This window comes from Equus caballus, chromosome 17, assembly GCF_041296265.1.
Source record: "Equus caballus isolate H_3958 breed thoroughbred chromosome 17, TB-T2T, whole genome shotgun sequence".
In the NCBI taxonomy this organism is placed as follows: domain Eukaryota; kingdom Metazoa; phylum Chordata; class Mammalia; order Perissodactyla; family Equidae; genus Equus; species Equus caballus.
Genome location: NC_091700.1, coordinates 27,739,057 through 27,764,568, shown reverse-complemented (window position 1 = coordinate 27,764,568; position 25,512 = coordinate 27,739,057). Strand labels below are relative to the sequence as shown.

General features: G+C 47.3%; 1 protein-coding gene across 1 annotated transcript in view; it reads right to left on the bottom strand.

The window, feature by feature from the left end:
* Nucleotides 1-3,086: 3,086 nt before the first annotated feature.
* The window catches only part of LOC102150935 (cilia- and flagella-associated protein 337-like), a 108,561-nt gene continuing 86,135 nt past the window's right edge, over nucleotides 3,087-25,512 (bottom strand). The window contains 10 exon segments of the mRNA XM_070240043.1: nucleotides 3,087-3,382; nucleotides 8,542-8,639; nucleotides 10,585-10,775; nucleotides 11,785-11,873; nucleotides 12,487-12,526; nucleotides 14,102-14,243; nucleotides 14,708-14,766; nucleotides 16,212-16,266; nucleotides 16,269-16,312; nucleotides 23,569-23,734. Coding sequence (XP_070096144.1) covers nucleotides 3,175-3,382; nucleotides 8,542-8,639; nucleotides 10,585-10,775; nucleotides 11,785-11,873; nucleotides 12,487-12,526; nucleotides 14,102-14,243; nucleotides 14,708-14,766; nucleotides 16,212-16,266; nucleotides 16,269-16,312; nucleotides 23,569-23,734 — 1,092 coding nt within the window. The 3' untranslated portion in view covers nucleotides 3,087-3,174.

Below are 25,512 nucleotides of genomic sequence, written 5' to 3'. Positions count from 1 at the left end.
AGCAGAGTGGGAGAAGAGGTCTTGGATGAGTTAGGCTGATTGCTTAGGAGGCTTAAAGATTCTGAAACAGAGGGGCAAACCTGTTTGGGGGTCAAACTGCTCCTCCCTCCTTTTTTAACAGCTGAGGACATTAAGGCTCAGGGATAAAGTAATAAGATGCTCTAGCCCATCAGCAAGCTGGTGGCAGAGCTTGGACCAGGGCCTCTCTGTGCCTCTGGATCCTGGAGTCAGTTGGAATGAGAAACCTCAGGATTCAAACCAGGTCAAGAAGGAAGGAGGGAAGGAAGGAAAGAAGGAGAGAAGTCAGCAAGGAAGGCAGGCAGCCAAGCAGACAGACAGGCATAGTCTGATAATCTGAAGCAGTGGAAATCAATAGTCCAGCCTTTCGGAGACACGCAGAAGATCATCTGTTTACCCTGCATCCTTCTCTTCTCCTGGTGACAGCAGGTCCTTTGCATCCCTGTGGCTCTACGAGACCAGCCATTTTTAGAGGAACCAGCCCCCAGCCCTCAGTTGGTTGAGCTGAGGTAAGTGCTGACCCAAGATCCATCAGCAAGTGCCCTTGCTGGGGACTTGGGACTTGAAACCCAAGAGAACCTGAAGTCAGACTGACCTCGGACTTGTGGAGTCAGGCTGGCTTGTGGAGCTACAGCTGCAAATTAAACCTAGAGAAAGTGGTGGCCATGTTTCCTGCAATGAGGAGAGAACTGGTCTTCAGAGAGAGGACAGACAGCACCACAGGGGCAAGAGATGGAAGGACAGTCCTGATGGTATTTTTAATTTCCTGGTCATAGTTTTTCCCACAGGTCCATGAGCCAATGAATTTCTCATTTTGCCTAATCTTGTTGACTTAGCTCTCCTCATGGGGAATCAAGAGTCCTTGCTGAAGTGAGGGTTCTCCACCAGCACCAGCTGGAGGTGCCGAAGGCTGGATCCCCCACTGGTTGGGTCAGAAATATCTCGGGGGACAATCAGGCAACTTAACTGGAAAGCAGAGCAGCATCTCCCCAAGAGCTGCTGGAAATCCTGCTGTGTGGAATGTCAGTCACGGTGAGGGTAGGGGTGGGGCTCCTAGAAAGTGCTCAGTGAGGCCCCAGCATTCTTGGCAGGGGCGGTCTGTCAAGAGGGAAATGAGCCCATGGGGCCTTGGGGAGTGGGATTAGAGGAGTCTGAGAAGCGAAAGGGAAGTCAGGGGCAGACTCAGCCCTAATATTTGGGGGGTCCAGGACACGAGACCGAATGGAGGACTGGTTTTTAAAAATTAAATATCAACTTAAGAAACTGTTAAGGGGCCGGCCCTGTGGCCAAATGGTTAAGTTTGCAAGCTCTGCTTCAGCGGCCCAGGGTTTTGCTGGTTTGGATCCTGGGCGTGGACCTAGCACCGCTCATCAGGCCATGCTGAAGCGGCATCCCACATAGCACAGCCAGAAGGACCCACAACTAGAATGTACAGCTATGTACTGGGGGGCTCTGGGGAGAAGAAGAAGAAGAAAAAAAACAAGATTGGCAACAGATGTTAGCTCAGGTGCCAATCTTTAAAAAAAAAAAGAAAAGAAACTGCTAAATACAATATTTAACAGATGGTGAGTGTTCTAATGTCCTAGCTTGGTCACTCCATAAGGCCCTGGAGGGCAGCTTGGATGTCGAATTCTTGGAGTCCTAATAGTTCTGTGGCGAGTGTGGAAATGCAGGGAGAGCCAGCTTCTGGCTCCCAGCTTGCCCTTCTCCCTCCACCTTCCCGCACTACGAGGGGCCTTAGTGCGCATATGCATGGGCACCCCAGCCAGCATGTCTGCATCCCAGCAAAGACCCTCCCCTTAGGCACCTCACTGGGCTGCGACTGTGTGGTCCCTCTGTGGATGGATGGATTCGGAAGGATGCTGCACAGGCTTTGGACGTGGACTTGGGGCTATCTGGGTATGGAAGTTCCAGATCCCAGGACCCGCAGTGTGGTCTAGAAGGGGTTGCAGCCTTTGGGTGGCCACTTCTCCTTGGTCCTGCAGACCCCTTGCCCTATGGGGAGGGGCATGTCCAGGAAGGCACCCCTCTTGCCGCTCTGAGAAGGGTACTGGTCGTTGGCTGACCAAAGAGCAGGTGAGCGGGAACTGGAAGTGCTGGACTCGGGGAGGAGGGTCAAGAGACTTCCTGGCTTTGCCGTGGTGGGGTCTCTGCACCTCAATGTTGTCATCTGCAAAATGATGGCTTTGAAGTAGAGGTAGAGATTTACAGTCCAGTGTTTGCCAAACTAAGGTTTGAATTTTGAATTTTTTGACTATGTGACTTTGGGCAAAATCCTTAATCTCTCTGAGAATCAGTTTTCTCATCTGTAAAGCGGGGTACACTGTCACTAGGTTACCGCAATGATTAAACGATGTCCCTGAAGAGGTTAGCAGAGTAAGTGCTCTGTAACTGTCAGCTGTGTGGTTATTGTTCTCCTCCTACTGTTGGGATCTGAGGTGGTTTATAGCTTTAAAACGGCTGCTCCAGGACCACGCTTGGAAAGGAGAGGCAACTGGCCTTCTGATTCTATGCCCAGAGCTTGTTCACCTCTTCTCAAGCATCAGTATTGTGGGTAGTTAGGAGGATGGGCTCTGGTGCCATTTACTTAACTGTTAACCATCGGTAAGTCATTTAACTTCTTGGAGCCTCAGTCTCCTTGTGGATGAAATGGGATAATAACAGCATCTATCCACGGGGGTGTTTTTAGGAATAAATGAGGTTATACATCTAAGCTCTTAAGCAAGGTTTACCTGGCGCAAAGCAAACTTTCAAAACTGCTAGCTATTTTTTACCAACAGCCTCCCTTCTCCCTCCTGCTGTCCTCAGCCCTTCCGTGGGCAGTCGCTGTCAGCGATATTTGGGGACTGTGGTGGAACTGCTTCGGGAGGCTTGGCTGGAGCCCATCAGCTCTGTGCTCCCTTCACTCAATGGAATAACGGCTTTCGAGGAAGAAAAACCTTGAATCCGATTTGTTTGCTTAAATTCAAGCTCTAATTGCGTTGGGAGGAAGCCCACATTGGCCGAAATCATTCCTTGTTTGGTTCATCCTTGCCCCTGTTGGGCAGAGCTTAGTCTCAGCCAAACCTCTTGATTAACTGGGGAAGGAGAATTGGCCAAGAAAAGAAAACAGCAGCCTAGTCTCTTCCGGTCTCAAACAAGGAGACTGCTATGCGATCAGTGCTCCTTCTGGGCAGCCTCATTTCCTTCATTTTCCTGTGTAAGAAAATTTAAATTGAACAAACCTGAGCCAATAATAGACAAATCAGGCTTCTCCTTGAGAGCTGACACGCAGGCGACCTCATGGTACCGGAGGCTCTGGTAAACACTGGGTCCCCCCAGCTCCGGCGCTCTCTAGGAAGGCTTGTTCTGTTCCAGCTGCAGCCTAGAGGAAAACAACCAGGAGAGTGAGCAGATTCGCGGGGGCCTGGTGGCTCACTGCTGCCTCCTGCTTAAATGCAAGCCCCTAAATTGAGCCTAGTGGTACCTCTCATCCTAGCACGTTTTCCATTAGCAAAAACATATATGTCGATCCCTTCTGCTTGACCCTCTAGCCCAACTCTTTCCTCCCTCCTGTTCATTTCTAAACAGCTCAGAAAGCATCTACTTCCACCCTCAAGCTCCTTCTCTCCATCCCGTCCTTGCCACTGTCGCAGCCTCCACACTGTGCCAGCCACACTGAACCGCTCACAGTTCCCAGAGCTCCCGTTGCCCTCTTGCCCAGGGGCCTGGCCTCATATTCTTCTCTCTCTCCCTCTCTTTAATTTCTAATTGTGGTAAGATACACAGGACATAAAATTTGCCATTTTTAAGTGTCCAATTCTGTGGCATTAAGTCCATTGATTCCTGTCGTGCCGCCATTACCAGCATCCATCTCCAGAACTCTGTTCATCTTGAAGAACTGAACCTCTGTACTCATTCAACACCAACTCTCCATTTCCCCTGTCCCCAGCCCCTGGCAACCACCATTCTACTTTCTGTCTCTATGAATTGTGACTACTCTAAGTACCTCATGTAAGTGGAAATGATCATATAGTATTTGTCTTTTTGTGACTTAGCTTAATGTTCTCAAAGTTCATCTGTGTTGCGGTAGCTCTTTCTTCCCCTGAGGTCTCCTCTCCAACAGCTATGTCCCATTCATCCTTTAGGCCTCAGTATGAATTCCTTTCCTCTAGGAAGCTCCCCAGTGACCTCCCAAGCTAGTGCCCCCACAATGCTTTGCACCACTCCTGCCAGGGGAGAGCGGAGCACTGAAGGGTCGGAGCCTGGAGAGCCCTGTTCCTCCCACCGGCGTGTAAGCCCCTTCAGGGCACAGACTCCTCTCCATTCCTAGTTGTATCCCCAGTGTTGCATCTCAGCACCATGCATGGCACAGAGTTGTGCTCAGCAAATAGTGTAGAGTGAATGTTGAACAAACTTTCCCGGAAGTATCCATGGACAACTGCCAGCAAAAACCTTGAGACCAAATCTGAATGTCCTTGATCTGTCAGGAGCACAACATATACTTACCCACCTCTGCTGGAGCTTGGCTTGTCTCTACAGCACTATTCTCCATCTGTTCACTGGATTCTATGGCCTGTGCTCCATCTCTGCTCCATTAGCACCTCCTCCCTCTCTGTGAGAGCCCAAAGGTAGTCTATACCCTCTTTGCTCCATGCGAATTCCCATCCATTTGTCTCCCGGTATGGTTTTTCTGGAAATGACTTCCCAGTCTGCCTCTCCTGGCCTCACTTCACCCTGCACACGCTGGGAAGCTCCTACTCCTGGCCACCTTTCTACCCCTTTCGATTAAGCGAACCCTGGCCATTGTGTGTCTCAGCCAGTTAACGCTAGCACCATCATCGAGGCCTGTGTTTTGGGAAGGGTACTTGATTCCACAATAATCTACCCATTACCAATAGCTTCTCCTCAGTGTTTGGACCATATTAAAGCTACACCCTTCCTTTCTGTGCTCATATAAATACCTTTTCTGTGAAACGCTCCAGTGAAAGCCCTTGGTCTTTTCTCTGTGGGGTACTGGACAGAGCAACGGGATCATGTTCCTGCCTCACCACGGAAGACTGGTTTGACTTTGGGCAAATCACATGTCTTCCCTAAGCCTCAGTTTCCTCATCTGTAAGTGGAGACAACAAGTAGTACATCTCCAGAGAGGTCGTAAGAACAAAACAAAGCAATTTGGTAATTTCCTACCCCCGTGTCAGAGATGGCCCTGGGTGGAAGATCCTCAACATTTTTTTATTTTTTTGAGATTGGCACCTGAGCTATCTTTTTTTTCTTTTCCTTCTTTTTCTCCTCAGAGCACCCCCAGTACATAGTTGTATATTCTAGTTGTAGGTCCTTCTAGTTGTGTTATGTGGGACGCTGCCTCAGCATGGCTTGATGAGTAGTGCCATGTCTACTCCCAGGATCCGAACCGGCGAAACTCTGGGCCGCCGAAGCGGAGCATGTGAACTTAACCACTTGGCCATGGAGCCGGCCCCAATCCTCGACACTTTTTGACATTGAATAAGGTGTGTGCTTTGAGAAGGTTGGGCCCCACTAAGATAACGTAGGTGAGGTATCTTGTAAAACTAACATGGGTAGACTAACAACAGGGTCATTGCCTTCTTCTTTCCCGTGTTCTCTCTCCCCATCCTCAGTGACACAGCCAAGCTGTTCAGGGAAAGCATTGATTTGATTTCTAGGGAATCCTTCTTGCTCGAAGGATCACATGCAGTAGACACTCTCTTAACTGAACTGATAGATTAACTGACTCTCCGTAAACAGCTGCCAAATGCCCGCAGCCCTCGGCTCATTCACGTCTGGTGGATGGCACTTCTACCCCCAATAGTTGAGGGCTGAGCTGTGTGCTTCATAAGAATCAGCTGTATTTGTTCCCAAACCTGGGTATGCCAGTTGTACATTTTATTGTGAAGACAAATTTATTTAAGCAAAATGAAAATTGATAAAACTAGTGTAAAAAACTTTGTGAAAACTCAAATGAATAGTTTGAAATGACTAGATGAGGGTGAGGGTGATACTGAATTGAAGATGGATGAGACAATGGTTAAAGCTTGGGGAAAATTATAAAAATCTAGGAGGCTACTGTGCTCATATTGCTTTGCAAATATCTTTAAGTTCTTGTTCTATTTTAAAAAATTGGAAACTGAAAATCATATATAATGCGTTTACTGTATGAAAGACTGTGCTGAACTCGTCTCTTACTTGAAGAAAAAGCCCTGGCCCTACATCAAAAGATTAGGGGATGAATGTACTTCTTACTGTTGCAAATTGAAATAAAATGTTTACAGGATGCACATATCATTTTTTAATGGTTCCCTGACTTAAAAATTTTTCAAAAATTAATCCAACAACCACTGGTGTCGATCCTACTGCATGAGAGGGTTTCTGCTGTTTCATCTCCAGGTGGCAACACTCCAAGCAGCCCCTCTCTGCTTGCTTTCTTTCACTGATCACATCTCTCACTTTCCGTCCCACCCACTTGGCCATTCAACAAAGATTGGTAGAGAATCTGAACCAGCTCTGAGTTTGGAGCTGACTCTCCGTGCTGCCTCTGCTTGGAGTGGACTGAAGCAAGAGCATACAGCATCTTACCATGGCAACCCTCTGTGTGCATGAGCTGTCTATTTATGTTGTTTGAAAACCTTTTCCCACCTCACACCCCACAGCAATTTCAGTGATACGGACTGAATTGTATCGCCCAAAATTCATATTTGGAAGCCCTAACCCCCAATGTGACAACTTTTGGAGATGGGGCCTTGGGGAGGTAATTACAGTTGATGAGGTCATGAGGGTGGGGCCCTTATGACAGGATTAGTGGCTTTTAAGAAGAGGAAAAGAGGGAGATTACTCTCTCTCTCTCTACCATGTGAGGACACCATGAGAAAGTGGCTGCCTGCAAGTCAAGAAGAAGGCCCTCATATGGAACTGGATTGGCCAGAACTTCCAGCCTCCAGAACTGTGAGGAATAAATGTCTGGTGCTTAAGCCACCCAGGCTGTGGTACTGTGTTATAGCAGCCCGAGGTGACTAATTCTCCGAGGAGCCCGGCAACTAATCCCAAAGCAGGGCCTGTGAAGGGGTTTAAAGAACGGTGCTGCTTCTGCTGCTGCCGCTAATGATGATGATGGTGCTGAAGATGCCAAACCCCACGCCAAACCAAACCTCCTCTGTGGACAGAGAAGCCCCCTTCCTTTCCAGTCTCCACTGTCACATTCACCATCTCATTAGATTCCAGATCCACCTGGGAGATCTCAAGGTGTACAAACAGGAAGTTTAAATGACTTGTCTGAGGTCACACTGTTTACAAAGACAGGCCTAGGACTATAACTCAAGTCCACATCATTTTCTAACAAGCCAACTATGTGCCATGACCAAATTTCAGATTCATGGCTCTGGGCCATTTTCTGGCAAGATATGGATGATGGGTAGAGTTTCTATGTATGATAGCCTCCAATTCTGACAGCATCTGAAGCATTTTACTGTGTGACCTGCTGGAACAGAGATTGCTAGTTGTCTACCAAAAACCCTTTCTCGCCTTCCTCCTTAGTCAGAGAGCTCTCAGTTTCTCTTGTGGCTAGATGTGGCCATGTGACTAAGTTCTGGCCAAAAAGATGTAAGTAGGAGTGTGCAGGACCTCCTGGAAAAGTCCATAAAGGAAGCTGATCTGGCTGGAAGACTCACCCGTTTAGCCCTGAAATCCCGCTCTCCGCACTGCTGTTTATTTCGCACTGCCTAGAGTGTGGGTGGAAGGCGAGTGGCCCCAGCAGCCATCTGAACCATAAGGTGATGGTGAGGACAGAAGCCAGAGCTAAGATAGTGGGGAAGAAGTTCTTAGAAGGGGCCTGGGTTCTTGATGACTATGAGCCACTGCACCAAGGAGCTGGGTGGTATCATACCCGTGTCGCCCCGTGGCCTAGATCTAAATCCCATGATGAGAGGAGCAGCAGGTGACACTGAAGGGACTGTTTGTTTAGGTCTCTTAGTGATTGGGACCCAAGAAGGCTAGTGGGGGGTCTGGGGAGCAAAACACCTTACAGAAGTAGAGAGAGAGGAGTTCACTCATTTGTCTACTTCTCTGCAGAACCCAGGCACGTCCTGTTGCAGAGAGACCTGGAGGGCACGCAGGGCCTCTGCGGTACCCCAGGCTTTCACAGGCTTGGGAAGCCCCCACCCAACGCCCTCAGGAGGTCAGAGTGGCTGCACAGGGCTCCTGCGGGAGGAAGGATGAGGTGGTCCTGCCTCAAGTGGCCTTGCAGGCAGCAACATCAACCATAGAACTTGAAGTGAAGAACCTGAGAGGGTGACCCGTGACCACACGAGATGACCAGACAAAACTGGGGCTCCTCAGAGTGTCCTGAGTCATGCAGATAGGACATTTAACTGGTGATATTTGAGCTGTGACCTCGTTATACTCACAGGCTGGGGGCCTTAGGGACAAGTGACTCATGCCGATGACAGGGCAGCCTGGGATGCCTCAGCCAGGAAAGGCTGCCTTATTTCAGGACGGCCCTTGCTTTGACCCGAGCGTTTCTTTCTGGCTGACCTGCGATTGCAAAACGCGTACCATCGATTTATGTCTTCTTTCGTTTCACCTTCAAGGATGGAGTCTTCTGGAGAGCGAGGGTTAGACATCTTTTCATGCTGGAATAAAAAGGAGCAGAAATGGGAATGGGAACCCATGATCACACTGGCGCGAGGGAACGAGGATAACTTGTCAGTTACATGGATTTCCCATGCTAGGATGAGATCCAGGCTGTCTGAATCTGTTAGATAACAAGAGCATTTTCCCCTGAGCTTTCAGCCGATTTTCCAACTACACACCCACATGTGACATTCTCCAGGTGAGTGATTTTCTGCATCCGGTCAACTTATTTTAGTCGTGGTTGTATTTGATATGCTGGCATTCTGGTAGAATTGCTACTGACATCCAGAATGCAGTCAATATGACCAGTTTTGCAAAACAGACGTTCAGAGAAACATAGCATTTTTAGGGTTGGTATGAAACTTTAAGATCAGCTGATCCCACCCCTCGTTTTATAAATCCGTGGAAGCGATGGCTGGAGGGCACACGATTCATGCAGGTGAACTTGAGAGCAGAACTCAGCTAACCCTAACTCATAAGCAGTGCTGCGAGCCCTTCATTCTGTCATTTCACAGTCTGGATTCCCACCGACTGGCCCAGGTACACTATAGAAGGGCTTAGGTTCTTTTTTCACCCCTGCATTTTTCTTGAAAAGAATTTACAGACTCTTTCCTGAGGTACTTGCAGTCAAACTGGACAGAATAATAAACACAGAAGCACCTAACGGTTTCCTTACACAAGATCAAGGTCACTCACCAGGTCTGTGCCTCACTCTCTCTCAACCTTGGAGAGCAAACACCATACAAGTTACATGTTTTGATCTTGTCCAACTGAGAATCCTCCTCCTCTCCCCCGGCCCTTTCCCCTTCTCCTCCTTTCTCCCCTCTTCCTCCCACCTCGCTCGCTCAGCTCCTTCCTCCCTGCACCTGAACTGGCAGTCTGATTTCTCTGGGTCTGGTGAGGAGCGGAGCATCCAACACCCAGCTCGTGTGCGTGTCTGCAGTTGTCCCCATCTGCTCTTTTTCCTTCCTGTCTTCCTCCCTCTCCCTGGCTTTTATTTTCCACATTCTGGGTCTATCAAATTAATGAACTCACTTATTTTCTCTGTATCAAACGCACACTGAAATTGTTGCATTTCTAAATAGGCCGAGAGTGCCGCGTAGCATACGCGGAGTCTCCCGAGCCGCCACAGCATCTCCTCCTAACCTTGAGAAGGCTTGTGACACAAGACGGCGGAAGGCGAGCCGCCTCCGACAAGACAGAAGGCTTTCTTGATCTACGCCTTCCCGCTCCCTTTATTTCCTGTTTCGAACATGTTTGGGGCTCTAAAGCAGATGAAGTCTGTGTCGATTCTACTGTGTGATCAGTATTCCAGGAGGCTGCCAAGGAAAAACCGAAGACACATTATTTTGCTGGGAGAGCAGGTGTCCTGCTTTGAGTTGTAACATAACCAGTGAGCAATAGCTCATGAAATGACCTGCTTTTCAATTTATTAAAGGGTGAGCATTTCTTGGAAATCCATATATTTCCCCGAGCCCTAAATCAAGGCTGCATCTTCCAGGGCCCTCTCAAAATCTCCTGCTCCAATTTTGGCTTTCATAGATCATAAGCTGATCATTTCTTCCCTTCACTCGTTAGGAAGCCCAGCTTTTAAATATATTTCATAATGGTGAAAGTGTGCCGTGGGCTGAATTTTCGGTGTCTGTCTCTCTCAGATGTGACAGTTGGGTTGAGCACGGTGCTGAGTCTCCTTGCGTCCCAAGGCCATGGATGACAGCCTTTTGTTGGTCAAAAGGAGAAAAAAGCCAAGTGATGCTGGGAGATCAGCTCCAACTCTCCCCGAGATGGACCACACCCTCCTGGCCCTGGTCTGTAACATGATCTTGGGACACACTTTTATTCTGGCCATGCCTGGACTCCCTCAGACAGCGGTTTGTATTCCCTGCTTGATCTGTGTGGAAGCTACAAAGAAAACACAGATGAATAGGATGTGCCAGAACCAACCTTAGCCCTGGCCTTTCCCTTCACCGCATTCTCCTGCTCCTCCTTTCCCAGGTGCGTTGCAGGAACATCCCCTTCCAGCACTGGGTGAGCAGGCATGCTCTGGGCATCTGTCAAAATTTCATAGGGGACTCTAGGGTGGCTCCAGGAGGCAGGAGTGAAAACATCCCAGGGGCTACTCTGCCCAAAGGTCCCTGGAAGAGTAGAGATAAATTAACAAATAATAAGCATAGGATGGAAGGTAGCTTGTCTTCTGATCAGAGTGAAGCTTTGCTGGGTCTCCTTAATCCTGGTTAACTTAATCAAATTCACTTCTGCTTCTGTATTTCCATAAGAAACAATTACAGGGCCACTTGCCCAGGAGACTCAAGCCTAGAATGCCTCCCACAAAATATATCACACGGGGGAATAAGCTACTCAATAAGATACTAAGAGCTTGCAGGATAAATTCAAAATAGTTCTAGCACCTGCCTCAAAAAATATCAGCCAGGGAGGCAAGTTAACCTGCTGAAACAGGTGCAGAGGCTCTCTGAGCCGGAAGTCGGGTTACTGTCAGGACGGCCCACTCAGGCGGGGCCTTTCTCCACACTCAGCTCCCCATCCTGAATTGTTCCTGCCCAGACATGACCTTATGATAACACTTTTCCTTACCAAACTCGCTGCCGTATCTAGCTGAGTTCTCTAAGTTTAAACGTCTTTGATTTTGTTAATTTTTGTGAACGTAAGTTGACTTTATAGTATGGACTGAATTGTGTCCCCCTCAAATTCATATGCTGAACCTCTAACTCCCCATGTGACTGTATTTGGAGATAGGGCCTAGAAGGAAGTAGTTAAAGGTTAAATGAGGTCAAAAGGGTAGGGCCTGATCCGATAGGATTTGAGTCCTTATAAGAAGAGACACCAGAGAGCTCTCTCTTTCTCGGTCATGTGAGGACACAGCGAGAAGGTGGCAGTCTGAAATCCAGGAACAGGGCACTCACCAGAACCAGACCATGCTGGCGCCCTGATCTCAGACTTCCATCTCCAGAACTGCTCCCATGAGAGAAATAAAGTTCTGCTGCCTAAGCTCCCAGTCTGTGGTCTTTTGTTATGGCAGCCTGCGCTGATCAGTACACTTTACCTCAGAGAATTCATGACTCAGTGGAGGCTCCATCTGAGGCCCTGCACTGGGACTGAGGCGGTGGCCAGGTGGACATTCCATACCTGTGTACTCCCCGTCCATGCTCCACAGGCGCACAGTGAGGTCGAGGGAGGATGACAGCAGAAACTTTTCTTCTTCTATCAGCTCCAAACTAATGAGAGAAAAGGGGAGGAGAGATGCTCCAGGGCTGTTACAGCATGAAAGGGACACTAGCTCAACATGTCAATACTCCATTAACTAAAGTTGGGATATAGAAGCCAGGTTAATCTCCTGAATTATTCTGGGTACCATTCTCTCCCTGCCTCCTGCCACATCACACCCCCTCCCACAAATTCCCTAACTCCAGCCCCAAGATATCAAACAAGATATGATGGAAACCATCTTGTGGATGATGGGTCTGGGGAGAAGACCAAGAGATTGGAAAGAACCATCTGGCCGGAGCTCAGGTCCCACCTCTAGCACCGATTCCTTTCAACTCCAGTGAAACAAATCTTAAACTTACTAAGCTTCTAAACTTACACTAAAACACCAGATCAATTCAAGGAAAACAATCATCCATTTACAAGAAAAATGAAGACTTCCAATCTCTTCCTTTATTCCGTGTAGGGAATATGTACATCTTGTTTTCACCAACAGCAGAATGTAACACTGCTTTCCTCTTTTGACTAATTCAGAGGGCTTCTGGGAGGATCAACTTGATCACAGCTGCGAAATTATTTTAACTCTTTTACAGATTCTTGAACTCTAAAATGGATGGTACTCACGATGTCACCATGCTGACATGGGCCCTCCAGAAAGTCACATCTAATTCAAAGGGAAAACATATCTGAGTATGGAGGGAGAGTTCACCACCATGATGCTAGATGCCGTCCGTATAATGGTTCCTGCAGGACGGGTCAGATCTGGATGCGGGTCCAACAGGGAGAGAGGTACTGGACTCATTGGTCTTGCTACATTAGTTTGATAAGTGTTCATTGAGTACCTACTGTGTGTGAGACCCTGTGCCAGGTCCAAAGACACAGAAAATGGGACCCATGCAAGGCACTTATGGTTTGGCAGCCTGCAGGAACATGCAAGTACTCAAAAGTGATTTTTAAAATAGGCTGGTACCTGGTACCTGGAGTGAAGACCAATGCAAGGCAGATCACTCTTACTTCCAAATTCCGATTTCTCTTACTTTAGCGTTTAAACTTCTCCTGTGGTAGAACAAGAAAAGGTGACTAAAGGGAAGTTTGTGAATATTTACCTCTACATTGGCTTTACAGAAATGTGTTTAATAGAATATTATATAGCCATTTAGATATGCTAAATAAAACTAAATATGCTTATTTGGAAAGTTGTCTAAGAGATGCAAAGAAAAAAAGTTGTCTAAGAGATAAAAGAAAAAAAAGTTCTGAAAATTATGTCTTGTGTATGTGCCCCTGTATATATATGTATAGAAACTTTCTGGAAGGAAGTTCGAATGCATTAGCAGTGTTAGGAGCACGCAGAAATGGCAGGTCAGGTGACAGAGGAGATCGGAGAACAGCTAGTACTTTTTATTTTTCATTCTTTTGTGCTGTTTGATTTTTTTCTAAACATGAACACTTTTACAATTGTATGAAAGAGTTTTAAAATTTTAAACATATATTTTGTTATTACCAAAGCAACATGTATCCAGAAATACTAGAAAAGACAGATTTGTAAAAAGAGGAAAACAGAACAGAAACAAAGAAAACAAAACCTCATCTACAAAGAGATAACATTTGTTAAGACCTTGGTGCATATCTATCCATATTTTTAATTTCCATATGCTTCTTTGCTTTAACAAAGATAGATTCATCCTGTAATATTGTTTTGCAATCTGATTTTTTTCATTTAATAATTTATCATGGATATTTTTCCTGTAAGCACATTTTCATATTACAGCATCATTTAACAACTAAAGATATTTCAATGCATTATACCATCATGTATTTAATCAATCCCCCTTATGTTGGACATCTAGGTTGCCTATATTTATTTTTCTCTCCTTCTTAAAAACAATATGTTGATTCAGAACCTTATAACTAAATGTTTGTGCATATTTCTTATTCTTTCTTTTAATCAAATCCTTAGAAGTAGAATTGCTGATTTGAAGCTTTAGACACATATTGTCAACCTGCCCTGCAGAGAGTAAACACCAATTTACCCTCCATCAAAAAGTGTATGAGTGCTCATTTTCTAGCATCCTTGCCAACAATGAATACTTTCATGAAAATATTTTTCTCTAAATCCATTCTTAAAGAGTTTTAAGAGGCCCCTCTTCACTGGCACAATTTAATTTTACCAACTAGAGTGCTAACCTAAGACTGAAGCTGTGCTTGTCACACTATTTAACATGAGGAATTCATTGCCTACTCTTGGGAGGCCGCAACTCTGGTCCCCACAGGCTGTACTCCTTGATGTTATAGACCCGCACAAAGCTTTCCTGGTCAGCCACACAGGCGAGAGCATCTCCTGCTGTTACCACCATGCTGCTGACCCAAGCTTTGTCTCTAGACTGAAAGACACACCCACAGTGCCCATCACAGACACATTCACAGGGTCCATCACAGACACACCCACAGGGCCATCACAGACACACTCACAGGGCCCATCACAGACACACCCACAGGGCCCATCACAGACACACCCACAGGGCCCATCACAGACACACCCACAGGGCCCAACGCAGACACACTCACACAGGGCCCATCAAGACACACAGGGCCCATCACAGACACACAGGGCCCATCACAGATAAAGCTTACCTGTCAGACGACGGCAAGTGAAATGCTGTATCCCATATCCACGAACTAGGCACTCTGGCTGTATCACTCTTCCAGCGAGAAGGAAATGCCATGTAGTTGAATAAAGCTAAGGATTTCGAGCCTGACAGAGCTTCTGCATTACACAGTCAGGCTGGTGTCAAAAATAACCAAACCCGAAGCAGGGAAGTTTCTGCTGAACGACTGCCCAACTTACAGGAGTGAAGTTTGCAATGGGACAGGCCCCCCCAGACAGCCTCCAGAAGGTGACAGAGCCTGCAAGGAGGGATGCGGTAGCAGGGCACCTTGGCGTTTGCGCTTTGCCCACAGCTGAGTTGCTGAGCCCCGCAGGGCTGAGGCTCTGAGCCCCTGCTGACAGCAAGAAGCCTCACAACACGAGGGCACTTTTCCTCTTTCCCTTGGCTTATTTTGATCAGTTAGAATTATTGCTGTATATTGGGGAAAGGGGTTTCTTGGTGGGTTTGGATTAAATGGCTCGACAGCCTTTCCCTTCTCCACTAATCAGGGCAGCCTTCCTGACAGAGGAGGGCTCTGGCCTTGGCTGTGGAGGATAGGTACGGAAGTTTGTGCTATGGCAATCACTGATGTCTGTGTGTGTAAGCACTTACTTTAAATCCTCTATGGGACTTGCCTAATGGAGGGATGCTCTGGGGGTTCCTCTAGGCCTATGGGTCACGATTCTTGACTGTTTTGTATGTGGGTGTCCATGTAGCAAGCCTTGTGAAGTGGGGACCCCATGCATGTCGCTTCCCCTAGGGAGCTCCCTAAACCGCTAGATTGCAAAGCTTCCTCTCCTCTCTGGGGAGACCAGGCTCTATGCTCACACCAGTAAAGCGGAAGCCGTAGCCGCCCCAGGTGGAGGTGGAGAGGGGCCTCCTAGGGCACCTGGCGCCCCGAAGGCCTGAAGCTTTGGGGCGGCCCGTGAACGAGCAGCGGGGGGAGTCAGCGTCCCTTGCTAGAGAGGGGAACATGACCAGATACCCCGGGGCCAACACACACAACATGAGCCTCCCCTTGCAACCAGAATAACACAGGGGGCTGCTTTTAACTGGACATTTTAATTAAAATCCCAGTGCTTTGGAGCAGGACTTGTGCCCACTCACTACATTTTCCTGAAGCCTGAGGGCCCTATCATTTGTGTGATGTCACCTGACTGGCTAGCAGCAGATCTGGACTCAGAAGGCTTTCCTCCACCTCTTGGGGGGAGGGGTGGGAGGGGCGGGGCTGAGTTCCTCATCTCTAAAATGAGGGGTTCCAGGGCTATCTCCGTTGTATGATTCTTTGTCCTTCCTCTTCCGGCTCCTCTGTCAGGCTGCCCGTGCCTGCTGTGGCAGTGTCCTCCTTACAGGCTGTGCCTGGTACTTATGTAACCTAAGTGACATCCTCTGGGCCCCACACTCCTCCAGGACCATTAGTGGCCCATTTCCCCTGCAGAGGCCCTCGGAGTGGGCAGCCGGGGGTGGGAGGGGTGGGATTTGGAGGGAGTGGGAGCCGGGTCCTCACTCCTCAGGTGACCCCGGTCCTGGCTGGCAGGCGCACTGGGGGTCATCAGCCTGGGCTCCAAGGAGAGGGCAGGCCCGAGGGAAACGGCAGAGAGGCACTGGGGAGAGCGAGTGCTGAGGGTCCCTCCTGCCACACCCAGGCCGGAGGTCGAGTCTCAGGCCAGGGCCACCTGGCCCGCCTGCGGGCTCCCCTCTCACCTCGAGGCCCGCTGGCGACGACGAGGGAGGCAGACGTGGAGTCCAGGTTGGCAGCCCACGCGTCCTCAGGAAGGAGAGGCAGGAAACGCTTCGCTCCGGGCCTGGGGACAGGGAGAGCAGGTTTTGGTCGTGTCCCCCGCGTGCAGCTGGCAGCTCTGGCTTGCACCCTCTCCTGCAGCCGCCCTCTGTCCCGGAGCTGGCCAGGCAGGGCCTGAGGCTGGGGCGGTGGCCACGCGTGCAGGCTGCCTCGCTGGCGGGTGGAGTGAGGCAGATGGGACAGCTAAGGGCCCCTGGTGGCCCAGGGCACCCCGCCCAGCACTGCCCCAGGACCCCAGGACTTTCGGAGGGAGATGGGGATTGGGAAGTTGGCATGGGCTGGAGGGAGGGGCTGGGGGAGCTGAGAAACCAAGCAGGGGGCGCGTTCCAGGGGCTCGGAGGCCTGGGCCTCCAGGGCACTTCCCAAGAGGTTCCCACTCCCTAGGGATTCCTGGATGGGATTAATACTAAACAAACTCATGTCACCTTTTACATTTACCAACATGTAAAACTGTGAAATCACTTGGTACTGGATTTAGTCCCATGGTCAGATGAGGAAACAGAGACTTAGAAAAGTTAAAAGCTTGCTCAAGGCCATAGAGATGTTGGTTCTTTCATTCACTAGTTTGTTATCGACATCTGTTCGTCTCTGGCAGGGACTAGACATCATGCTGGGTGCTGTGGGAAGGAGGGAAGCAGAGAGCCCAGCCAAACCCAAAATAACTATGCCAGGAATGAACCAGCTGCTGGGGGCTTGTGCTGGAGGGGCATTTATGAGCGTGGAGAAGGGAGGGCCCGAGAAGGCTGCTGGGGGAAGCAGGTTTTATCTGGAATCTTGAAGGATGGAATGGCCCTGGGCAGAGAGGCTCTCTTGGGAGAGGCGGACGTCAAGCCCTGATCTTCACAGCACAGAGAAGTCGAAACAACCTCTAAACCCACCTCCTCCTTCCACAGGCTTCCATTTCTCTGCTAGACTCTAGGTACCAACACAGAGGCCACAGCTGTCTTTTTTTACCACTTATCTCTAACCCTCTCACAGTGCTTAGTACAGAGAACTCAAATATTTGCTGTTGAATAAAAGTCCTACAAACCTACTTAGATGCAAATCTCTAAGAGCCACAGAGAACACTGCTGCGTGGCTGCTGGGAGTGTGGGTGAGGACTCTATCTTACCATCCCTGATTCTGTGGGCTCTGAGGGTACATCATCCAGCCTGGAGGTGAGATGAATGGTCTCATGTAAATAAGGGGCTGTATAAATAACGGGGTTGGTGCTGGAGTTAAATACAAGAGGTGCTGCCCCCACGTCTCACTACCATGGGTGGGGACACCCATGGCTCAGACCATCACTGGTTCAACAATATTTATTTTGGCCTGACTCTGAGCTCAGCACCGTGCTGTGCTTGGGAGACCACAGTGGACGTGGCAGACTCAGGCCCTGCCTTCAAGTGGACAATGGTCACAGCTGGATTATCCACTTAACGGGCACTTTCTGTGTGCCAGGCACTGGCCTAAGCACTTCTCAACGCGACCATGATTAAGGATCACAACAACCCTGCGTAGACGGTGTGCTCCAGGTTTCACAGGCATTTTACAGGTGAGACTGTGGTTTAGAAAGAACCATATTGCCTAAGGTGCGCGACTAACACATGGAGAGGCTGAGATTCAAACCCGGTTGTGTTTGTATCCGAAGCCTGCGCCCTCCATATTGGGCTTTGGCATTGTCCTTGGAGGGCTACAGATTCTCAGAGGCAGGAGGGATGGTCACGCACACGGCTGTGTGGCTCCTGCTCGGCTCCTCCTCGGTGTCCTCCCTGATGCTTGGGGTGCGCCTCTAGTGATTTGGCCTCAGCACTGCCTTGCTCTCAGGTTATAAGGCTCTCGGGGTATTGATATAGGGGTAGGGCGGTGGGGGGAGTGAAAAAAAAGGAGGCTTGGCAAAGATAAATTCCCTTCACCTTGCCACATCCATCCTGGGGGAGGGGTTTTGAAGTCCAGGGTATGAGCTTGCGTGCTGCTTCCCCACTTACCTGTGAGTGGTTTCCGGGAGCATTTCACTGCCCTAAACCTCAGTTGTCTCTATCTGTGATATGGAGACAATACTCCCTATTTCACAGAGTTTATCGAGGATTAAATGAGACGCTATGTGAATCGTGCTACATGACCTTGCTGTGTAGGCTGAATGGAGCCACTGAACCTGCAGTATCTGTCAGAGATGCTCAACAAACAGTAGCTGTGATATTCTTGTTACTTAACTCTTTAGCCTCAGTTTCCTCATCTATGAAAATGGGTATAATAGTACCTATCTCTCATGGTCACTGTCAGCCTGACATAAAATATTAAAAGCACTCAGGAAAATTACATATAAGATTAAACATATTATTTATATAAGTATTGTATTGATTATACTAATTATAATTATTATTAAACCTAAATACTGTTTAAGTTGTTACATTTATTAAATATTATATTGTTATAATAAATAAATATGATTATTTATAAATAAGTAAATATTATTGTACTGTGTTCCTAGATAAAAAACCTTAGTTTCTAAGAACTAATAAATGAATTCAGCTAAGTAACAGGATACAAAGTCAACACAAAAATCAGTTGCATTTCTAGACACAAACAAGGAGCAATATGGAAAGGAAATTACCAAAAAAACTCCATCTAAAATAGCATTAAAAAGAATAAAATACTTAGGAATTAACTAAGGAGGTGAAAGACTTGTACAACGAAAACTACAAAACATTGCATAAGGAAATCGAAGACGTAAATAAACGAAAACACATCTCATATTCATGAACTGGCAGACAATATTGTTAAAATGTCACTACTTTCCAGAGCAATTTACAGAGTCAATGCAATCTCTATCAAAATCCCAATGACCGTTTTTGCAGAAATCGAAAAACGCATCCCATAATTCATATGGGATCTCAAGGGACACTGAATAGCCGAAACAATCTTGAAAAAGAAGAAGAAAACTGGAAGACGTAGTTCCTGATTTAAAAACTTACTACCAAGCTACGGTAATCAAAACAGTGTGGTACTGGCATAAAGACAGAACGAATTGACCAATGGAATGAAATAGAGAGCCAAGATATAAACTCTCACCTGTAAGGTCAAGTGATTTTTAACCAGGGTGTTAAGACCATTCAATGGGGGAAATGACAGTTTTTTCAACAAACAGTGCTGGACAAACTGGGTATCCTCATGCAAAAAATGAAATTGGACCCTCACCTGACACCATATACAAAAATTAACTCAAAATGGATCATGGACTTAAATGTAAGACCTAAAACAATAAAACTCAGAAGAAAGCATAGAACGAAAACTTCATGACATTGGATTTGACAATGATTTCATGGATATGACAACAAAGGCACAGGCAACAACAGAAAAAAAAGACAAATTTGACTTCATGAAAATTTTAATTTTGTGCATCAAAAGACATATCCACAGAGTAAAGGCAAACCACAGGATGGGAGGAAATACTTGCAAATCGTATATCTGATAAGGGATTAATATCCAGACTATATAAAGAACTCCTAAAACTCAACAACAACAAAAAACCTGATTCAAAAATGGGCAAATGACTTGAATAGACATTTCTCCAAAGAAGATATAAAAATGCATATGAAAAGATGCTCAGCATCACTAATCATTAGGGAAATGCAAATCAAAACTATGTCAAGATACCACCATACTGCTGTTAGGATGGCTACTATCAAAAAAGCAGGAAATAGCGTTGGCAAGGATGTGGACCAATTGGAACCGTATACACTATTGGTGGGAATGTAAAATGGTGCAGACACTTTGGAAAACAGTATGGCAGTTCTTCAAACAATTTAAAAAATTGGGCCACCCCAGTAGCCTAGAGGTTAACTTCAGCACACTCGGCTTCAGTGGCCTGGGTTCAGTTCCTAGGCTCAGAAAGACACTGTTCTGTTAGCAGCCATGCTATGCTGGCAGCCCACATACTAAAAAATAGAGGAAGACTGGTATGGATGTTAGCTCAGGGAGAATCTTCCTCAGCAAAAAAAAAGTTAAAACTTAAAAATAGAAATGTCACATGATCCAGCAATTCCACTTCTGGACATATACTCAAAAGAATTGAAAGTAGGGTCTCAAAGAGACATTTGTTCACCCATGTTCGTAGCAGCATTATTCACAACAGCTAAAACATGGAAGCAATCCGAGTGTCCACCAACCAATGAATGTATAAGCAAACTGGTCTATCCGTACAATGGAGTATTATTCAGCCTTAAAAACAAGATTTGACACATGCTCCAACATGCATGAATCCTGAGGACGTTATGCTAAGTGAAATACGCCAGTTACAAGAAGACAAATACCGTATGGTTCCACTACATGAGGTACTTAGAGTAGACAAATTCATAGAGACAGAGAACGTAATGGTGGTTGCCAGGGGCTTGGGGCGGGGAACATGGGGAGTTAATGTTTAATAGGTGTAGAGTTTCCGTTTTACAAGATGAAAAGAGTTATGGGGATGGATGGCAGTGACTGTTGCACCACAACGTGAATGTATTTAATACCACTGAACTGTACACTTAAAAATAATTAAGATGGTAAATTTTATGCTATGTGTATTTTACCGCAGTAAAGAAAAGAAAAATAACAGCGTTAGTCTCTCGGTGAGCTCACTGATTTTCCTGGATTTTAGCCTGGCTGAAATCTCTTGGTCTCTCTCTTTCACTCTTGAATTCTTTTCTCTTTGATGTGAAGGAAGAAGTAATAATCCCCAATATATGAAAGAATGAAGCTAAAATGTTGAAAAGTCAGCAGAAAGAATACATTTTCAGCTCACCCAGCCTGTCTTGCAAAATTCCCTTTGCCCCTTAGCTCCCCTCTCTGCTGAGGACGACTTCAGAAGAACAGTCCAGATGGTTTTCCAAATAAGATGGTCCCCTCTTAACAAATCTCATGTGAAGACCACTGTCTTCTGGCTTGACCTTCAAGAAGAGCCAGTCCTGCTCTTTCCTGGAAGGGTAGGGAACTTTCACATGTTTCCATCTCATTTTTGCTAATTTTGCAATGCAGAAACGTGAATTATTGTTTGCTGTAGCTGGCTTTGCATTTTTGGAGCAGAAGAGGAGTTTCTCAAAACCAGCAGTCACATAACTCTAAGCAATAAATGCTGCTGCAAACAGGGTTTTAAATTAGAAGTGCTGGCTGAAAGGTCAGCATTGCATTCTTGGCCAGTGACTTTATTTTCATTTTAATGGCAGTGAAAATAAACCTTTAGAAGGAAATGCCACCACTTTTCCCCAAAGATTTTTAAAACTCTCAGGCACTCTCAGAAAGAGCTTTGTAGAAGAATCTTTTTTGTATGTAGTAAAGGCGGGTAGAAATAGATAGGAATAGGATAATAAATCTACCGCTAAGAATTTCTTTTTAGTTTCGTGGTGTCCAGTGGTTTTGGGTTCTAACCGCTGCCCTCCAGAGTGTCTCTCAAGTCCCATGAGGCTGATTCTACTGCTTTCTCATTATTTTACCTGTTGGGCAGGCACGTCTTCTCTCTGAATTTAGACAGTGAGCCCCTTGAGGGCAGCATCAGGCCTTGGCTCTCTCTAGTCTGCTCTCCACATCTCCCACAGAGTTATGCCCACAGGAGCAGCTCGCGGATATTTTCTGATCGAATGAGTCATTAGAGCTCTTCTTCGGCTAGTGGCTCAACAAATGCCCCAAGCAGGAGACTGTAATCTGGGGCTCATGGCTCGCTAAGGGTTTTCTGACTGGGCTTCAGGAGGTGCAAGAGCTCCCCAATTTTATGCAAAAATGCCCAATGTCCTGAGTCTCCCCTGTTGGGGCTCCAAGAGTGTGAGGCAGTGGGTCTGCTGGCTGTTGGCAGGTGAGTGTCTGCAGACTGCTGCTTGGGAAGGATGAGCCTGGATGCCGGAGGTGGGGACAGGAGTGGTGGGAAGCCCGTTTGGTTGTGGGTTCCAGCCAGTTTTCCAACCCAGCACAACCAGCAATGAGACTGGTAGATAAGTGGGTCCTCCGTTTGTCTCCCACACATATTTATCAAACGGTTCAGGACTTGGAGGGAGACGGATGTGATTACCAGCCCCGACACCCAGCACTGGGCCTGGCCCATAGCAGGAACTCATCAACATTTTTTGAATGAATGAGTGAATTAATGCATCTATAATCACATTAGTAGAATGAGAAGGCCTTGAGGAAATGGAAGCAGGGTAGAAAAATTAGGGAGAGTAGGGAAAAGTTTTGCAATACGATATGCAAGTAGCAAGGACAGACCCACTGTGTAGGGGCCATGGGAAACATGAGGATGCTTGGATCTCAGGGGCCACCAGAGGGTGCTGATGGTGAGGGTGGCATAAAGCATGAGGGCTTACAGATGAGTGACCCATCTGGAGATGATGTCAGGGCCGCGCTGAGGATGCAGAAGCCCGTGGAGAGTGGGATTGAAGGCAGAGGAGAAAACTGGTGCAGTAGTGATACCAGCTCAACACAAGGCTGACAAAAGGGAAGCCATATTGTAGAAAAGAAACCATATTGTAACTTTAAATGACCTCTGATTAACTAGCCTAGACATGCTCTGTAGATTTTGTGGTCCCTCCCACCTGCTTTAAGATGATAACTTTTGTTCTTTTGAGTTCCTTAGGAATGTGATGACCCCCGGGCAGAGAGCCTCTGCTGACAGCCATCATCAAGGACAAGTAAAAGATCAGGGTATAGGGTGTTGCTCCGTTCTCTGATGCATATCCAGTAAAACAAAGGACTATCAGGAACCGGAACCAGCTGCCTCCCCCACCTGGAGAGCAGCCCCGTATATAACTGGCCTGTAGTCTTTGTTCTGGGAGATGGTTCTTTGGGCATGAGTTGGCCACTTTCCCTCTTGCTAGCAAGCTGTAATGGAGTCCTTTCTCTCCTACCACCTTGTCTCCTGACTATTGGCATGTCTTGCAGTGAGCAGACGACCCACGTTGGGCAGTGACAGTAGGAGCTTTGTACCAACAAAACCTGAGGAGCTCATCAGGGGGGACAGTCTTTCAGGTGGGCAACAGATGAGAAAAGGGCTCCTCGGGGTGAGGGGCTGGCCTGGGAGATGGGCTTTGATGGACGATGCTGAGAGATGTTGGGGTGTGGACTGAGCAAGTTTAACTCTTATGCTCTCTCCTAGCTTTGGAAATCTCCATCTGACAAGTAAAACCTGAAAGCAGGCCAATCCCTTATAACTGGGAAGCAGTCCAGAGCTGAAATTCCTTTAGACAACTTGCGAGGAGTCCATGACTGCTGGAGCCCATGCAGAGTGGCCACGGAGCCCGCTCCCTCATCTACCTTCTTTGTCTTCTGGGTCATCAGAGGGGCTGGAAGTATTCAGTTTGCAGTATATGTGGCCCGAGATGACATTCCAAATGATAATCTCCCCATCATAGCTGGAGGTGGCAAGAAGAAAAGGTGGGCATTGAGCAACACAGAGGATGTCCTCCTTGTGCCCATGGCTCTGAGAAAGAGAGAGACAGAGAGGGTTAGAGTAAGAAATCAAATTCCCAGTCCCCCACCCCAGACTTCGTTCTTCAGTCCCTGTCGACAAAAATAATCCATAACCAACCCATAAATGAAAATTTGGGTGAGTTTATCCTGAGCTAAAATGTGAGGACCATGGCCTGGGGCCTTTCTTCCTGAAGGAATAAAGGGTACCAAAGAAGTGGGGTGTACAGAGTGGTTATATACCCCTAAAGAGGATGTTTCACATATGATTGAAATGTCCCTTTTACAATAGTTGCGTGACTGCTCCGCCGGCACAATGATTGATGGACACAGCAGGTAGGTCTGCTGTCTCAGTGGACACAGCAGGGTGGCAGGTCTGTTGTCCCGAGCTGGGTGGTCACAGGTGAGCTGGGTGGTCAAAGGTGAGTGCAGCAATCAGTTCCTAGGCTAAGGAAAGATGCTTATCCTTAAGGAAATGCCAACGTGGAGGGAAGTTGCACCTTTATCTTAAGGGCATTTGTTCTTGCCATAGGAAATGTTTAAGCGCATATACAAGGCGTGCTCAATGGCCACAGTCAGGCCCTTTTGGAAAAAACGAAGTTAGGCCGAATTAGGTTTACACCAAATGGCTTCCTCATATACTCCAATATATCCTATTGCTTGCCATTTCTATTTGTCATCCCTAAGACAGAGGATGTGGAGTGGTTCCTCCTCTGTGGTTGCCTACAGCAAGGACCTGCCTGGAGCCTGGGGCCCAGCCCAGAGGGTCAGGGGCATCCGTCCATGTAGGAGTCTATTGGCAGGTCAGCCAGAGAGGTGCTGAGTCTCCTTGGGTCAGTTCTGTCACCTTCCCCAGGGAAGTGCTACTCCTAGCAGCTTCCTTACCTCGCCACAGTGCTGGCAAGGAGATGACTTACAAAGGAGCCCTCTTTGGGGCTGAAATTTTGATGGAAATGGGACAATGGAAGTGGACAAGGTGGTTTGGTTTCCCAAGTCTCAATTCCAGAGTGTAGTGTTCCTTGACTTGGTTTCTGCAGGGCTCCCAACTGCCCTCCACTGTGGGTTAGAAATTGAAGTCAACCACTCTCCTCAAAAGGAGGATTTTTGGATATGGACACTTAAGAAAGATAAAAAACTAAAATGGATTTTTCGAGACCAATGCTGCAGAGTTCAAAGTGTCCCTGGCCATCATCTTTCACCTTTCTCACTGGGGTGCAGTTTCCATGTGAAAAGAATTGGCCTCTCTTGGTGCGATAAAGATATTCTTTCTCCCTTGCCCTCATGTATTCCCCACAGAGTGCCCCCTGAGGACCTCTCCGTGATCATCTAAGGTGCCCCTTCTGCTCGAAAGCAGCTGGGAAGGTGGTGTCATAAGACTTTTGGAAAGAGAAGTCAGTGGCTCTCTCTCCACTGCTAAATCCTGCCTGCCTCCTCAATTTGTGAGCGCTTAGGTCTAGGCTCCTCCTTCCATGGTCCCCCACTGCCTACAGAAGAAGTTTACATGCCTTAGCGTGGCTTTCAAACTCTAGTTTAACTTTCCAGCCTCATTTTCCTCCTGAACCTAATGCTCCAGCCCCTCAAACTTTTCATAGTTCTTCCAAACAATGTGCTTCTCACACTTCCAGTCTTGGCTCATGCCTTGCCCCTTTCTCCCATCTAGATTGCCTTTCCCTACCTTGGCCTCCTGGAAATATCCTAGTAATCTTGTAATATCCTATATGACATTAGAGCAAAGTTAGTAGTTTCCATCTTTGGGTTTCTCCAGCATTTTATACATTATTATATCTTCTG